Here is an 18,999-nt window from a genome sequence, read left to right as displayed (position 1 = left end):
GATGCCATTTTGATTATACAGCGCAGCTCCTTTGCCATTTTCTTCTGATTTTAATAAAGTTTTTGTCAGCAAATTTCTAAATATAAAACTTGACTTTCAGCATTTCCAGCACAAATGGGATGTAGTGCAGGATCCTAGCTGCAGTATTACAAACACATTAAATCAGGAGTGAAACAATAGTATTACTGTGATTGGCAGTCACACTGTTGTGGAACTCCTGGTATACACTCCAGAACATTCATTTTCAATTTTAATTGCCTTTCTGTGTCACTCTTATTCCTGTTGCTGATGTGACTGTCACTTATATTTTTAAATCCAGTTTGTTTCCTTTATTAAAGACAGTAAAGCAGAATGTTACACAGAAAGCACAGCAATCCAATGACAGTAATGAACTCCACAGTGTCTGTATATTAGGCCTTGTACCATGCCAGCTATCATTTTAGTGCTCATCTTTGCCTCATGCCAAAGGTCTGGTAAATACTGTGATACACAAATGCTTAAAGGTTCCTTGCTGCTGAATTACAGGACCAGAGCAAAGGCTGATGCATGTTAGTAAACAGGGGTTGTTGTGTAGGCTGTTCTCAATGGGAGAATTACATCTAAACCTTATCCTGCCCTCACCTGACGTCTCTACACACACCTACTTCCAGCAGTGGTCATTTATTGCTGATTAGGAGTGAAGGAGCTGACTGTTTTTTATTTTACTGAAGCCCAGGACAATGCAATGATTTTCATACTGCATGTATAGTGGGCAGATGGGGGTGCTGGGAGTTGCTTGGGAGATCCAAACCATTTTTGTGGTCAAGTCTCATTCTAAGCTTCACAGATGCTGGGGTTATTCCTAAGACCGATAGATAGTTCGTCCATTGGGAGGGTAGGAACTCCAATGGGGCTGCCTATATTTAATGGCAGCCTGCACCTCTATTTAAAAGCAGCCTCTCCCTCACCACCACCCCCCCACCACCCCACCACCCGGCCAGGTTTTCAGATGGTGCTGTGAAAGTTCATGTTAAACAGCAGGAAGATAGTCCTCATTCCCTCTGATGGGCACCACAAACTCCGTCAAATAACACTGCAGTAATGCTGCAAAGTGGCTGTTGATGCGAATACAAGCAGCATTGCTCCCAGGAGCAAAATTTTCAATGACTTGAACAGTGCTTCTAAGGTCAGGCTCCCATTCACAAATCTGTTACTGTCTGCTCAGCCCTGCATCACCATTCTTAGCTCCAACACTGCCAATCCTTCCCTCAACCACTGCCCACCTCTCTCCTCCAAGCACACTTCAATGCACCTGCTTAGCTTCCACCTGCACACTCAACACTTGCCACTACCCTCACAATGACTTCTCCTTCGTCTACACACCCCTTACACTCAGCATGGAACACTATGTTGTGCTGCTTCACACATCTTCACAACCCCGCAACGTGATACACACTTGCCCACTCTGACTCTTCTTGTAGGACAGGCTGACAAGATCTGAAAAAGTGCCACATTACTGCAAATGCTCACACCAAAAGAGGAGGCTGGCATCAGCATCATTGGTCAAGGGAGAGAGCACACCATGTGGCAGATGGCAAAGCTGGAAGGCACAGAATGCAGGATGTTTGGCTGTCTCCCCTTCCTTCTTTGCCCATATTGAACTTTAACCCACCTGCATTCTGCAGAACAAACCTGATGGCATGTCATGGGGGGTTCTCATCCACTACTGCTTACCTTCATCACCACTTGCTAACCTTGTCCCTCTTCCCTGTCTCCAGATCCTTCAGAAGTTTGTGTGCCTTTTTATTGTTGACCTGTGCCAGAGTTACTGACTATTATTAAATACACTTTGGAGGTGAAATTCTGCAAAATAGATGCGGAAACTAGGGGAAAACAACAGAAAGGCCTTTTTTCCCAGTTTTCTGCAGTTCTTCCACTGAAGTAATAGTGGCTGCACAATGTACTTCTGAACTGAATCCATGCTTACATGATCTAAGTGCTGGAGCAAAAGGAGAAAGAGGAACAGCAAGGGGGTTGTAAAGGAGGCCAGGCGAGAGCCAGGCCACCCAAGCTCTATCTGTGCAGCAGGAAGTATACTTGCAAGCCCATTTCTGAGACCTTTTCTGGAAGCGCTGTCTCAAAAGGCCTTTCATGGCAGGATCACTGAGATCATCTTTGCTTGCACTGCAGCCCAGGGCTAACATTTCTTATGCCTCTGATGATATATCCAAGTCCATTTCCATTTCTGCATTATTTGGTTCTCTTCTCCTGTGTCTCACCATGTGTCCGTTCATTATCCTCACTCTCTGTGCTCCCTCAACTGATTGTCATGGGACTGCTGGCTACAAGGGGCAAGGTGAAGGATGGGTGAGTGAATGGTCACTTTTGTAGCCAATGTTCTCCACTGTATCCTGGCTTGCAACCTCTAGAGAAAACTGTTAACTTTGATCTGCTCAAGCAGCATCCTATATGAATCAGCTACTTTATGGATCTCATATGAGGAAAGATTAATTATACATTAAACTAAAAAAGATTTTTGTTCTCACAACCCCACAGAAGGAATAATGACCATCACATTCCCAACTGCCAGGACGTATTTGATGCCAATTATTGTCATTGTTTCCTCTGCATGGGTTGTTAACTATTGGATGTTGGCACATCCCACCCCCCACACCCAAGTAGTCTGGCATTCCCGAGTATTGTCCATTACCTTCTCCTGCAGCAGGAATCTGAGCTGTCAATTAAGTGCTGCAGTGATCATATTCTGGAGTCACAAGCAGACAAGATTTGTGGAATGGATGTTAGTAATGATAGGCATAAAGGAGTAAGGAACTAGGGTGTGAGACTTTGCTGTACATTATAGGATGCAAGACATATGACATGAGTGGTGCTAGCTTTGCTCTGGGACAAGGGACACAGTGCTGTGTGATACCAAAAGATCAATGTTTGAATACTCAAATGTTTCTTTGTGATTCATTTGCTGTTTTTCATCTGAGAATTCTCTTGCCTTTGCTGACCTAGTAAGGTCATTAAACCTCAGTAACCACTGCAAAAAGGTCCTTCAGATTTTGGACCTCCCCCTCACAACCACATAGCCCACACTGAAACAAGAAGGTGAGATGCTTACCTTACCCTTTAAAGGACCTGCTTAGCCCCTTAATTTCATGTAGCAATAAGAATACACTCTGCTCAGTCACACTTGTATCACCAGGAACCCAGGAATCAGGAATTAAAATGATAGGGGCTGTAATAAATCCAACTGTGTCATCTAATGGATGGTGACAAGATTCCTTATGAGGATGATCAAGCCATGTACAAATTAAGACAATTACTTGAATAATAGTTATGGGAACAGAATGATATTATCCCGCTGTCATCTTGAGTAGAGTCATAACCTGACCAATATTTTATTCTCTGTAATGTTATCTCTAATACCAGAAACATAGGAACACATCTTGCTATACCATCAATCTTTGTGTCATTAGCAAATCTGGATATATTGCGTTGTCTTAAGTCATAAGTATAGTAAATACTTAAGGCCCGAGAAAGAGTTTTATAGGATATAACTTTCTTCTAATTGGAGAACACAGCCATTATCCCTGGTCCATGAGCACAAAATTGGACAGGGCCTGAAAACGGTGTGGGAACGGCAATGTAGGATTATCCCAGGCCTGAGTGCCTGAGCAGGAAATGTAAATTCATGAGTGGCTAGCACAGATTAAACACTACACTAATTAAAGCCAGCTGACACCCCTTCAAGAAGAGGTGCATTGTGGCTGGAGCAGGTGCTGGAAATCGTTCTAAAAGTGATTTTGATCTGGGGAATACTCAATAATTGCAAAGCATATGGCAGAGGGAGAGCTCCAAGATTTGATGATGCTACGCTTGAGGCCTTGGTGCAGGAGATGGAGAAGAAGAAAATATCATCTAATCACAGGGGACCGGAAGATCCTCCAGATAAACTTTGCAATGGCTATGGGATTAGATAGCCCATTGCAGCACAAACAGAAGCCATGTAATGTCTTGGTGCTGTGGTAGAAGCTCATGTTTTTGTAATGCAAGGTCAGCTTGTTACAATGGAAGCTCAGACTGCTCTCATCCAAGCTCAGTTCATTGCCACACAAGCTCAGCTTGCTGCCATCATAACTGCTGCTATCAGTTGCAGTGTATCATTGTTTCAGATAATCACTGCATTTACCATATAACAGAAATTGCACATCAAAAGTAATTTGTTGTGTAAGATGAAGTATTCTTGTGACATTACAATATAAATGCAAGGATTATATTTCTGTTTTAGGCATTCGTGTCTTGGATGGGAGAGTGACTGATGCCTTAGAAGCTGCATCTCTCACCTATAATAACAATTATATTGATATCTACTGCTGCTGTTGGGGCCCCAAAGACAACGGGAAGAAACTTGATGGCCCAAAAGCACTGGCAAAGAGAGCTCTACAGGAAGGAGCAGAGAAGGTAAAAGATATAGGAATAAATATTAAAGATGGGCTAGGTTTCAAGGGTTAATCAACAATGGAATGAATGTTGTAAGTTATAAAGACTTGGGCCTGAATTTTGCCATGACAGAGCGTGAAATGGTGCAAGAGGCCCAAACGCGGAAGCCCTGCCTCCGAACACTTCACCTACCATTTGCACAGGCGCAGGCTTGGGCCTGGATTGGGATATGCGTATGAGTGTTTCACAGAGGCAGCTGCCCATAGAAATCCATAGCTACCTCCACTCAAGTGATTTTGGTGTGAGGGGTGCCTGAACCCTGATGTGCATCGGAACATAGGAACAGGAGAAGGCCATTTAGCCCCTCAAGCCTGCTCCACCATTCAGTACGATCATGGCTGATCGAACACTTCAATGCCTTTTACCCACACTATCCCCATAGTCCTTTACATTATTGTTAATCAGAAATCCATCAATCTCTGCCTTAAACATACTCAACAGCTGAGCTTCCACGGCCCTCTGGGGTAAAGAATTCCAAAGATTCACAACCCTCTGAATAAAGAAATTTCTCCTCACCTAGGTCCTAAACGGCTTCCTCCTTATTTTGAAATTGTGTCCCCTGGTTCTAGACTCCCTAGCCAAGGGAAACACCTTCCCTGCATGTACCCTGTCTATTCCTTTAGGTATTTTGTAGGTTTCAATGAGATCATTTCTCATTCTTCGAAACTCTAGAGAATACAGGCCCAGTTTCCCCAATGTCTCTTCAAAAGACAGTCCTGCTATCCCTGGGACAAGTCTGGTGAACCTTTGTTTCACTCCCTCTATGGCAGTAATATCCTTTCTGAGGTAAGGGGACCAAAACTGCACAGAGTACTCCAGATGCAGTCTAACCAAGCTTGAAGCAAAACTTTATTACTTCTGTACTCAAATAGATTAGACCTGGTAGGAGCAAGTCTGAACTTTGTGGATTTGTTTGGATAACCTGGGTACCCTTTTGGAGAAGTAAGATTCACCTTTTGGATTTGGTCCTGGGACACTTTTGGGGAGGTCAGGTGCCATTTGGGGGAGGCCATGTGCTCTCTCAGATCAATAAAATTAGGCATGAATGTGCATTAAATGTGCATTAACTCATTGGAACTTGGTGCTCATCGGAGCTGTCAAAAACAATTGTCAAAAGTGTCAACCTGCATTGTCAAAGGAAACTTTCAAAAACAATGGTATAAAGTGTCAACATGAACTATCAAAGGGAACAGTTAAGCAGTTGAGCCATTTAAAACTCCTGCCCTTTAACTCAAAAAACTGCCTGGATTGTTAAAAAAAATGGTTGCTTGCTATTTCACTCTGTCTGTTGACATAAGCCTTAGAGCTACCATTACTGGATTAGTGCCGCATGACTGAGTTCACAACTGTCCATTATCACAGTAGGATGCCTACCATTTCACAGTTTGACAGCTCCAAGTGGTTATGGATTCTTTGAAGTGGGACTACAAATTTCATGCTTGTTTTTTATAAGCGATTATGCAACATTGCCTTTTGCTGAGTGCAATTCAGTTGCCACATTTCCTACATTACAACAGTGACTACACTTCGAAAAATATTTCATTGGCTGTAAAGTGTTTTGAGATGTATGGTGGTCATGAAAAGTGCTTTATAATTACAAGTCTTTTTGATATTCAATAGAATTGGATCTTAAGCAGGCTGTATGCATAAGGCTAAGACTCTATGTATAAGGATAAGGTAGTTAAGAAGGTATATGGGACACTTGCTTTTATTAGCCGAGGCATAGAATATAAGAGCAGAGAGGTAATGCTGGAACTGTATAAAACCCTGGTTAGGCCACAGCTTGAGTATTGCGTGCAGTTCTGGAATCTGCATTAGAGAAAGGATGTGATTGCACTAGAGAGAGTGCAGAGGAGATTTACCAGGATGTTGCCTGGGCTGGAGAGTTTTAGTTATGACAAGAGATGGATAGACTGGGGTTATTTTCCCTGGAGCAGAGGAGATTGAGGGGGGACATGATTGAAGTGTATAAAATTATAAGGGGCATAGATAGGGTAGACAGGAAGGAACTTTTCCTCTTGGTGGAGGATCAATAACCGGAGGGCATAGATTTAAGGTAAGGGACAAGAGATTTAGAGGGGAAGTGAGGAAGAATTTTTTCATCCAGACGGTGGTGGGAATCTGAAACTCACTACCTGAAAGGATGGTAGAGGCAAAAACCCTCATAACATTTAAGAAGTATTTGGATGTGCACTTGTGATATAATGGCATACAAGGCTATGGGCGTAGTGCTGGAAAATGGAATTAGAATCGTTAGGTACTTGTTTGACCGGTGCAGACTCGATGGGCCGAAGGGCCTTTTCCTGTTTTGTAGACCTCTATGATTCTATGACTCGATGTACGATGGGCAGCCGATATAACACCGATTTTGCGGTAGCACTCCGGACAAATTCTACCCATTCCTAACTTGTAATCAATGATCAATGAAATGAAATGTTTGTTATAACAATGCAGTTGAAGGACTGTAAATGTAGTTAACGGACTTTTCGAAATGAGAGGGTTTTTTAAAAATTAAAAACTGCAGTAGACACTTGCAACATTATTTAATCTCAGCATGGGTTCTGAGGTCTGCCCATGGTGGATACTGGGTAAGTTGGCATTGTCAGGGCAAATGGTGGTGGGTGTGGGGCATGGGTTGGCATGAGTTGGTACTAGCTTGGCACAGGGGCTATAAGAGGAACCCCGCCACCCCGGAATGAAAACCTGACCTTTCGTGCTACTTTCTCCCAGGTTGGGTTTGCGGAGCCGGGAAATATTCCTACTCTGTGCTCCCGACCCAGGACCGAAAATTCAGTCCTTAGTCTGAAAGCAAGGTGGGGAATACCTAGAATAGGATCACATATATTCAAGTTGTGGGATGGACAATTGTTGGTGTAAATCTACAATTAAACAGTTTGGAATCAGGAGAGTTTTTGGCGTTGGTAGGGAGGGTAATTTTGCCAGAGACCATATATATGATGCTGATGGCAGATATATGAATTATTTGCTTATTGGTAGGGAAGTAAAATGTGGCAAAAATAAGATGCCCTTTACTGTTAGTCCTTATAGCTTTATTTATAAAATTACAAATATTTGCCATTTCATTTATACGCAAGCAGCTGATTCATTGATGCTGCCATTTAATTTTGTGACATAATAAAAATATATCTATGTTATGAAAAAATGACTACTAACTTATTTTGTAATGTGCCTTTAGCATATTACAAAATTAAGTTTCATACTTGTGTTTGAAATTCATCTTGGGCATTAGTACAAAGGATTTTATCAGATTGGCCACCTATTACTCTGCTGATATCCAATCATCTCACACAGGTATAGCTGCATAATATGTCCTTTTGGAGCAGCCTGCTAAGTGGTCATTCTCTGCAACTGAGCACTGAGTGTTGGGAGGGAATCATGGGAGCTGTGGCTCAGTTGATAGCATACTCACCTCTGAATCACATGATCCTGGGTTCAAGTCCCATGACAGAGCTTGAGCACAAAAAAAATCAAGGCTGACGCTCCAGTGCAGTACTGAGGGACTGCTGTACTGCTGGAGGTTACCACCTTTTAAGATGAGACATTAAACACAGGCTCCATTTGCCTGCTCATGTAGATGTGAAAGATCCCCATAGCACTATTTTGAAGAAGAGCAGGGGAGTTATCCCTCATGTCCTGGCCAATATTTATCTGTCAATCACAAAAACATGATCTGGTTGTTATCACATTGTTGTTTGTTGGAGTTTGCTGAGTGCAATTCAGTTGCCACATTTCCTACATTACAATGATGACTACACTTCAAAAAGAAATTCATTGGCTATAGAGTGCTTTGGGATGTCTGGTGGTAATGAAAAGTGCTATATAAATGCAAGTTTTTTTGATATTCAGTAGAATTGGATCTTAAGCGGGCCGTATGATGGGCAGCCGATGTAACACTGATTTTGTGGTAGCACCCTGGACAGATACTTACCCATTCCTAACCTGTAATCAATGATCAATGTCCTCACCATAACTTCATCAAATTACAATAGGCATTGAGAGACATGTATTATTCATAAAATAAATATTTATTTCTTTTAAATAAAAAAATCAGAACCAACAGTAAAGGCAGATTGGGCATGAAGTTGCCTTGCAAGGCATCACCTCTAGTGGCACTACTGAGGCCTAGCACAGTTTGTATGGGGCGGCCTGTGCCACACTTGCAGTGCGTTGTTGCTTCGGAAGAAAGCTGCACAGGTGTGTTCCCTGAGTATACTAGAAGACTTTGATTCTGCGCTATTCTGATGTCACTTAGACTAACTAGCTGTTGTAGCTGATTCCAAATTTGGGCAACGCTTGTCCTGGCAACAAATTTGGGCATCGCTCTTGAAAAAAACAAGTGTAGAGATGCAAGAACAGCCCCATATTGGGGCAATTTAAAAGACTTTTAAACAAGTTGCAGGTGAGGTGTTTCTGGCTTACTTTCACTCAGGCAAAGTTGGTGGAGGCACTATGATAGTTCCCTCGAGCTATCTTGAGGAAGTTTCTGGAAACAGTCAGGGAGGAGAGACAAGTACTGAATCCAGATATGGGCGCAGCAGTTGCTCTTGGTCTACAGAGGATGGAATGGAGGAGGCAGAGAGTGAAAGCTCTGCAAGGAGGCGAGAAAAGGAGGGCTTTCTATCACAGGCCCCACACCCCCATGGGAATGCCAGGAGCAATACTTCTTTATTCAAACGAGCCAGGAGCAGTGCCTGAGATGGCCCAGAAAAACCAAGGAGGTAGTCACAGAGCAGTGCCATCTCCTTCAACCCAATAAGGAACTCAGAGCAGGCTGGACTCAGCCCTCCCAATGGCTGTGAAATCTGACGGCATTGCGAATGTATCACAGCATGGAGTTAATCAAAACACCCAGGAAGTGATGGAGGCCATATACATCACATGAGGGGACTTCATCTTCTTCTCCCTTAGGAGGCAGAGCAGTTTGAAAAGCTATGTGGCGTCACCAAGTGGGAGGATTTGCCTCTGAATCACAGTTGGTGCAGGGCACCATCAACTGCACCCGTGTGGCTCTGTAGACCTCCCACGTCAACAGGGAAATGTATAGACTGCAAAAGTTGTCACTCAATAAACATGTAGTTGATGTGCAACTACGCCACAAATTTTATTTCGGAAACCAGCCATCTTGGCAACAACCGTGATACCTTCATCCTATGCCAGTTTGCCCTTTCTGTTGTTTCCGAGCCCTGAAAAGAACTAAAGTCTGGTTGCTCAGGGACAAGACCTATCCCCTTTGCACTTGGCTTGTGACTGCTTCCTGCCATCCTAGGCACAAAGAATAATAATGAACTCAACACTTTGTGTAAGCTCTTAGTCTGTCTTGTGGGCACCCTTACCTGTCCTAGTGTCCCCAGTGGCTGCTACATGGCTGGTGGAAGGCTGCTGACTTTCTGATAGGGGAGACTGCATATCTATTTCCTTTCAAGACACCCTCTGACAGCTTAACCCCTTGAAGGTCCAGCTTTGGGCTGCTCCACCTCGGTTTGGGCAGCAGCAGTTTCTGCTGGCTACCAGAGAAGCAAGTGCAGTGCTGGAGTGGCAGTGGCGGGATCACAACAGTTGTCATCCTGAGAGGGAACAGTGGGTTTGTCCTCAGCAGTGCACTCGGCAATCCTAATAACCTAGTGGAGAATGCTAGACTGCTGTGAGGGCCTACATGCCACTTTGAGCACTGAAGTCCACTCCCATGATAGCAGTAGTCTGGGCCCCCAGATCTCATGACCTTCATTAGAGCTTCCGCTGCAGCAGTGAGTTGTTGGGAGAATTTTGCCTGTGCTGCAGTGGAAGCTAAGACAGCGGCCATCAGATGCTTCACCATGGGTCACCAGTGCTTTCGTGGAGTTGACCACCACTCCCACAATTGAAAGGATAGGCTCTATGGGATACTCTGAGTTGAGTTGGAGCTGGATTATGCTCCTTGTCAGTGACAGGAGTCTGTCTGGCAAGCCTGCCAATACACAAAACATTTAAGTGTGCATCATTATCAGCGTTCTCCTGCAGAGGAACTTGTCTGCAACCTCTCCCTCTGGCGGCTGGCAAACAAGCTATTTCTTCCCCCAGGCCTGGCTGTTGGCTCTTCCTGTTTCCTGTGTGCAATCGGTAGTTGTGGCAGCATTGGAAGGTTTATGGTGCAGTATGTGATTGTTAGGCATGAATCCTGTCTGCAGTGGATGCTCCTGGTTGAGTGATTGGGGCGTGGTGGTTTGAGCAGAGAGAGAGGTTGGTGATGTGCTTGATATGAGATGTAATGTGTGGATGCATTCATTCACCTTGACCATCTTTGTGAGATTGTTGTACTTTTTCTGGCACTGCACCATGTTCATGGGACTAAACTTTGGGCACTGAACACCCTGGCAGCGTGCTCCCATTTCCTTCTGAGGCTACTGCACGAGGGCTTCCTGTATCTCCTGAGGAAACATTTGCCTCGTTTCTGGACTCCACCTGGGTCACCAGAGCCTCCAAAGTGGCATCACTAAATCTGAGAGTTCGCTCCTTGTCTGCTGAGCCATTCCCCTTCACTTTCAGCCTTCCCAAATGACTTGCCAGCAGTCTTGAATTTAGGCCTGCAGCCTCTCTTTAATAGGGAGTGAACATTTAAGAAGAGCAGTGTGCCCAACTATGTGATTTCAGTACAACACTACTAGGCTCTCCTGCTGAGCACAGAGAAAACCAGCAGTGTTAAGAGGAAGAAAGCAGCATCCACTAGGCAAGACACTACAATCATGGAGATGAAGTGGGTACACAAAGCTTTTGTTCTGCCCACCTTAACCTGAACCACCCACATTGAAGAAAGAAGGTAAATCACTCCCTCGCCCATCCATTTTGAAAAATGTCTATTTATTGCACTTTCCTTTCCCTTAAAGCAAATGATACCTAAATAGAACTACATGTAATTGTTTTCTTCACCGCTCCTTTTTTAATTCCTCAGCTTCAGGTAGCAAATCACTTCATTCATTCATTCAGTCATTGCAGATTTGAAGGAATATGTCACGGCATAAAAGGAAACATTTTGGCAAATTAAAAGTGACTAAATTTCTGCTTGACACTGCCCTTTATGTATTCATTAAAAGCACATGAATCCCTCTGAATGAAGTGCTAACATTGTAAAAACCTCTACAATGAATGTTTCTGTACAAGGTGCCAACCTGATGAAATTAAAACACAGGACTACTTGCACACTAAACAATGGAAGTAGCATGCAATATAGCAAAGTGATCCCACAACCACTGATCAGATCACAGCTCTGGACTCCTCCTGCATCCAATTGTATAAGGGTTTAAAGAATTAACAGGAGTAAGAGGTTCCATGATCTTCTCCATCCTCAATGATGGTGGAGTGCATAAATATAAAACACAAGGCTGAAGCATTTGCAACTATCTTCAGCCAGAAGTGATGAGTGAATGATCCACCTTCACCTCCTCCTGAAGTCTCCAATCACAGAAGCTAGTTTCCAGCCAATGCGATTCACTCCATGTGATATCAAGAAACAGCTGAGCACAATGGTTATAGCAAAAACTAGGGGCTCCTGCCGTAATACTGGTCTTGTGCACCAGAGCAGGCTGTGCCAATAGCTGAGCTCTGGAAGATTGCCCAGGTATGCCCTGTCCACAAAAAGCAGGGCAAATTCAGCCTGGCCAATCACCTATCAGTCTACTCTCAGTCATCACCAAAGCAATGGAAGGTGTCATCAAAAGTCCAGTGAAGCAGCACTTACTCAGGAATAATCTGCTTGCCAATGCTCAGTTTGTGTTCCATCGGGACTGCTCAGCACCTGACCCCATTACAACCTTTGTCCAAGCATGGACATAATAGCTGAATTTCAGAAATGAGGTGATGTGACCACCCTTGACATCAAGGCAACATTTGGCTGAGTGTGACATCAGGGAGCTTGAGTAAAATTGAAGTCAATAAGAATTTGGGGAAAACTCTCCACTGGTTGCAATCATACCTGGCGCAAAGGAAGATGGTTATGGTTGTTCGAGTCCAATCATCTCAGCCCCTGGACATTGTTGAGGAGTTTCTCAGGGTAGTGTCCTAGGCCCAATCATCTTCAACTGCTTCGTGTTATGACCGTAGCAGATGCTAATTGCTGAGCAAACCAAATCCCAGAAGGAAACTTGGCTTATGAGCTATGCCCTTTTTCTTGTATTCTGAAAATGAGAAGAAAACATACTGATCTCAGCAGCAAGAAGCCCAGTGACACGTTTGGGATTTTAAAAATTAAAAGTAAAAGTTTTATTAACAGGAAGAAGAAAAAACTTAGACATACAAGATTACATTTACACAGTTAAAATTAGTCTTACAAAACATCCCCCCAAAAGATTCCCTACTTGTTCAGACCCCACAAGTAAACATCTTCCAGGCAACACTTCCTTACAGATGTTTAACTATAAAAATCCAGTAATATTACCCAAGGCAAACTGCTTTAACATAGGTCCACCACACAAGACCTTAACCTCTCTTTCACTCTACTGTGGAAATCCAAGACTTCAGAATAAAACTGTTTTTTGGAGCCCAAGACTTTCCTGGCTTGAATGGATGGCTGATTCAAACTGCACCTTCTCACAGCCTAGAGCTGTTTCCAGGAGATCTTCCTCCCATAGCCAACTGCCAACCCTTAAGCTCTCCACAGTAACTCTGAAATACCGTTTCCCCTCTCATCTCAGGTTCCATTGTTCTCACACCTCTTTGAAACTCCAATCCTTCCAAATATAAAATCTTTCATGTTTTCTATTTTGTCTCTGCTTTGGGGTCAATAAAATGTAATATACGCTCTTCTGTTTACCCATGGAACTCCTGTAAGATGCAAAAATGTTTCTTTTCACCTTTGACTTCCCTTTGATATTCAAATGAACTCTCAATTTATCTAAAAATGCAAATATTAGATCCAACCGATTTACTTGTACCTCAAGCCCACCATAATATCTTATTACAAATGCACAACCCTAACGCTTCTATCCTTTCATGTCTTAAACCTCCCAGACAACCTGTCTCTAGTAACCTTTCCCCAGCTTAATTAAATTATTTTCACACAGACACACAACCTTCTTCACAGAATAATGCAATATTCCCCAAAACATAGAAAAAAATCCATTATCGCACTTCATTAATGACCTTTTCTCCATCATAGGGTCAGAAGTGCAGATGTGCACAGATGATTGCACAATGTTCAGTTCCATGCCATTCAGATAATAAAGCAGCCCATGCCCGCATGCAACGAGATCAGGACACAGTGCAGCCATGGTGCACTGCTAGTGGATAAAGTGTTGATCAAGCAGACTGCTTTGTCCAGAATGGTGTCGAGCTTTTTGAGTGTTGTTAGAGCCACACTCATGCAAGTGGAGAGTATTGCATCACAATACTGACTTGTGCATTGTAGATAGTGAACAAGCTTTAGGGAGACAGGAGGTGACTAGATTGCAGCAGAATACCCAGCCTCTGCTCAGCTCTTGTTAGGTTTCTGATCAATGGTGTCCCCACTTTCCCTCCTGATATTCCTGTGGGAGGGGAGGATTTGACAATGATAATGTCGTTGAATTTGAAAGGGAGGTTTAGATTCTTTTTTGTTGGAGATGACTATTGCCTGGCACTTGCATGGGACGAATGTTACTTGCTACTTATAAGTCCAAGATGATGATTGCACAATGTTCAGCACCATTTGCAACTCCTCAGATACTGAAGCAGTTTGCAGCCATATGCAGCAAGACCTGGACAACATTCAGGCTTGGGCTGATAAGTGGCAAGTGACATTCATTCCACACAAGTGCCAGCCAATGATCACCTCCAAAAGAGAATCTAAACACCTCCCCTTCACATTCTCCATCACTGTCTATTAGTTAAAAGATGCAGCTTGACAGCACTTCACAAACCACCTAGACAAGAGTAGCAAACGCGTGGGAACACCACCACCTGCAAGTTCCCCTCTAAGTCACAGACTATTCTGACTTGAAAAGATATCAGAGTTCCTTCATTGTTACTGGGTCAAATAATCCTGGAACACCCTCTCTAACAGCCCTGTGGGCATACCTTTACTACATGGACTGCAACAGTTCAGAATGGCTGTTCACCACCACCTTCTCAAGGGTGATTAGAGGTAGACAATGTATGCTGACCTTGTCAGCAATACTTGGGATCCTATAAATGAATATATTTTTAAAAATCATCTTGAAATCAGCCGTGTGTGTGTGCAGAAAATTGTGAGTATGAAAGATGTCATAATTTAAGTTTTATTATCATTAATTTCTGGCAGCTAGTGTATATTAAAGGCAGTATATTTTGTTAAGGAGAAAAACTTCTTTCCCTTTTTATTTTACAGGGTCGCAATGGTAAAGGAAGTATTTTCATCTGGGCTTCGGGAAATGGTGGTCTGCTTAAGGATCACTGCGGTGCTGATGGATATGTGAACAGTATTTTTACAGTGGCAGTTGGAGCTGTCAGTAACTTTGGCCTCAGCACCTTCTACTCAGAGGCTTGTCCAGCAGTTATGGCAGTAATTCCTACAGGAGGAGCAAGTAAACTTCCAACGGTTAGAAATAAGGCAGTGGAGGAACAAACCATGGTGAGTCAGTCTAATGTTGTAAAAATAGAATGCAGAGATCTTAAGTAGTGGTACATTATAATTACTGCAATGTTGTAAGATAGTAAAATAGCAACCTATTTCACAAAACACTTCTGTTTCAATTGACTGACTCATTTAAGCCTCATGTCCTATGAGTATATTAGTTTGTATTTTTTACAGTTATTTACGATCTTGTGAAATAAGGTGGTCTAAGTGATAAGGCTACTTTGAGAAGTAATTTGGAAATTCCAGTTTTAATTTATTATTTTGATACATATCATTCAGGAGGTCTTGTTGTGCAGTAGGTACCATCCCTGCCTCTGAGCCAGAAACTCCAGATTCAAATCCCACTCCAGGACTTAATAGCCAAGGAAAGTGTGTTCATAATGCGGCCAAATAAGTTGAGTATCAAGCTACAAATCCTTCCAACATATGCCAATGGCAGGTGGTAAAAGTGGGAGAGATTCCTGGTCTTGTGATGGAAAGAAGTTGGAGTCTCTACCATCACTATCCATAGCTCTAGGCTTCAACATGCATGTAGAAGTGTATGTTGTCACAGCAACTTGGATTCATTGCGGGGGCAGTTGGCTGGATGGCTGATGTGGAGCTTGGGGTCTGATCCTCATCCTGGCTGGGGTGGATTTGCAACCTGCCTCCTTGCCCTATTCATGGTGGAGATTGTGGTGCTGTGGGTCAGGCCTGCCTTCAGACAGAGAACTGGAGAAGAAGAACATACAGTACACCAGTAGACTAAAAACGCCAGTTAAATTGCCCATCTGGGTTAGAAGGATATTGCCAGATAACTTAAAAATGCTTAGGTGTCAACGTTAAGTGGTAGTACTCTCACATTTGATTCTACAGTGCATTGCTGAGTGACTACCACACTGTTGAAGGTACTATACTTTGGATGAGGCGTTAACAGAATTTCCTTCTGTTATCTCAGCAAGGAAGAGCAGGAATTTTCTCCTTGCATCCTTGCCAAAATTTATCCCTCAGCCAATACAAATGAAACAAATTATCTGGTCACTCAACACTTCAAAGATAGTCAGTTAATTGTGAAGTACTTCAAGACATCCTGAGGACCTGAAAGGTGCTATATAAATGCAAGTTTTTTTTGCATATTTCCAAAGTCAAATTGCACGTTTCAAAAGCAATATAAATTACACAAATCAAGCCTGAACAATATCAACAGACTAAATACAGTTAACGATTGACAGCATTGATTTTCCATGGATAAGTGTAGGTGCTTACAGATGAGACAAAAAATGACACCATTTGTGGATGAGTAAATAATATGGCAGGCAAACATTAGCACAGAGGAGACTCATCCATCAGAGAGTAGAACTAATGGTCAGTATAACCAAGAACAAGGTTGTGATAATATGATGACAATGCAGAGGAAAATCAAGGAAATTGGGATACTTAACAGGTTACGCTTGGAAAAGAAAGCAACAACAAACAAAAAATATGCAAAACTACTCAAGGAGTTTGAAAAAGCGCAAAGTTGGCCCTATGATTTGCAGGCTGCAGAGTGGATGCGACAGCATGCTTTGTTCTGCTGGCTTGCATAGTGCAGAAATCTTTCTTAAGCACACCCGTATTCACCATCTTTGGTACTCTTTTCCAGAATGGGGGATGTTTTTATTATTTGCTTCCATGAACAATGAAGTGAAGAGACAGCACTGGCACAATTGGCCACCTCCTATGATACTAGGTTACAGCAGTACTATTTGGAGGACGTTCCTCTGCTCCAAGATTGCCAATTTCACCAGGGCCACCTACTGGAACAAGATGTTCATTCTCTTTTGTCTGAAAGGAGCAGTTCTCACAATTCCTCTAGTCATTTCTCCTTTACCTCATTCTCCAACAAAATATGCTGCTTCTCTTTAATAATTCTCTATTTCCACACTAGTCTAGGTCCAATATTTACTACAACTGGGAAAACCATACAGGGGCCATACTACAAATTAGCAATTTAAGAATCTAAAGAACCCAATGAATTAGGCAGTCACACGCACGGTTTAGGAGCATGTAAGGGTGCTGATAAAGTGAACTGTCTTTGGAGTTGACAGTAGAATTGGCCCTATTATCTCCAAATACTACATTCAGAATCAAGGATTGATACACTGAGCTTGTAAACACAGTCAGACACACAGGGAATTGCATAATTAATTCAGCATACTGTGATAAATACTGTGAATCAATAACTTTTTTCATTGATGTGAAAGAAGAACACAAAAATAACATTGTGGAAAGGTCACTGTAGGTAGGGTTGATTTGAGTTTGGCAAATTTTGAAATACAGCTGAAGTAGGACTTCAATTTAATCTGTATTTTCTTCACTTTTTAAATATAATTTTACATATACTTCAGGTAAACCTGGTGCCTTTTAAAATAAACTTGTGAATATTAATATCGCCTGCTATTCATAAGCAAATGGCCTTCAGTCAGACATTCAACTAATTGGAACTAACCCAAGCCCACTGAACCCTGGGCCAAAATTGAACCATTTATATAACTTTCCAATACAGAAATGAATAGGAAAAATGGTTTTTTGTTAGGTTAATGGAGTTGGATAGGTTTTATTTTTTAAAATGTGCCACCTCCTTTCTTTGTGAAGTACTACTTTGCTGCCTTCTTGATGGTATCTGTTCCTAAAGAGTTTTTACGTGCTGATTTCATTCCTCTCTTTCAGTGGCATATCAGTTTATGCAGGTTGGCTTCTGTTTGTCTTGAGCCTGGCATTATTTGTGCCGAACATACATCAATTGCCAAGAGTGTTTGTAGGGAACACAATCAAATATTGACCCATGTGATCTGAATTTCTGATTGCCATTGTATTGAATATCCAAGGTGTCAATAAAACTACCAATTTTAATTTAAATCCATACTATAATTGTCATTGACATCATTACAACTTTGATCCAAAATGGCAAAATACAATACTGTGAAATTTCTTGTATATTTGTGCCCAGAAATGTGCATAATCAGGGTGTAAAGCAAAAATTGGTGCAAAAGATTGAGAAAATTTAAGTACAAGTGTGTTACTCATATAATTACACTATGCCGAAACTTCCTAAATCTTTTACATCCATGGATTGATTCCCACACTCAACACATCTTGGTTCATTGTAATGGTTCCTCGCCCAGGCTAAAGAACCATAGAAATTTCCTGCAGCGTCACTAGCTCAAAATAATGTATCTAATTTAGGAAACAGTGCCACTTGTCAGCTATTTTGTTGTGATTTTTGAAGGGATCTGCATTGCATGCAATGTTACATTTTTTAAAAAATGCCTATTCCCAGAAACAATCCTATTCATTTTAGGGCAAACTTACCAGTATTCAAACTGTCATTAAAAATACCTGAGAAATACTATACTAGCATCACATGTTTTGATTGCTTATTGCAAGATTTATCAGCTAAAAAAACCTGACTCTGTATCAACTCACCCCAATTTGCAAATATGTCCATATGAATCCTTTAATTAATTATATTAGGTCAAAGTTGGAAATGGGGAAAACTCTACATATATTTTTATAAATATCTTGTTCATGGTTCATAGTAATATTTTAGAGGTAATTTTTAGTTCTAGGAAGATGAAAGTTTAACTGTAGAAAATAGGATAAATACAACTAAAGTAGCTTGAAGACAAGACAATATGCTTATAGAATCATTGCAGCACAGGAGACCATTCAGCCCATTGAGTCTATGCCGTCTCTCTGTATATGCTGTATGCAAACAGGATCTCACAAGAATAGTTGAATTGTTTTAACATCTTTTATTGCCAGAATGGTTCCTCTCAGCAATTGCTTGTGTTTCTGTATGGAACTGTATATTATTTCAGTCACTGTAAATTAAAGCAAGAATTATAAAGCACCTTGTAAATACTTCTTTTGTTTTCATTATTTTATAGAGTGTAATGTCATATTCTTAG

General features: G+C 41.9%; 1 protein-coding gene across 3 annotated transcripts in view; it reads left to right on the top strand.

Moving 5' to 3' along the window:
- The window catches only part of LOC121284474 (PC3-like endoprotease variant B), an 893,918-nt gene that overhangs the window by 553,123 nt on the left and 321,796 nt on the right, over nucleotides 1-18,999 (top strand). For all 3 annotated transcript variants that reach the window (XM_041199978.1, XM_041199979.1, XM_041199980.1), the window contains exons 10-11: nucleotides 4,277-4,449; nucleotides 14,822-15,064. In XM_041199978.1, coding sequence (XP_041055912.1) covers nucleotides 4,277-4,449; nucleotides 14,822-15,064 — 416 coding nt within the window. The remainder of the gene's footprint in view (nucleotides 1-4,276; nucleotides 4,450-14,821; nucleotides 15,065-18,999) is intronic.

The sequence above is a fragment of the Carcharodon carcharias genome, chromosome 11, assembly GCF_017639515.1.
Source record: "Carcharodon carcharias isolate sCarCar2 chromosome 11, sCarCar2.pri, whole genome shotgun sequence".
Taxonomy (NCBI): domain Eukaryota; kingdom Metazoa; phylum Chordata; class Chondrichthyes; order Lamniformes; family Lamnidae; genus Carcharodon; species Carcharodon carcharias.
Note: the sequence above shows the minus strand (reverse complement) of the source record. Positions and strands in the feature narration are given on the sequence as shown.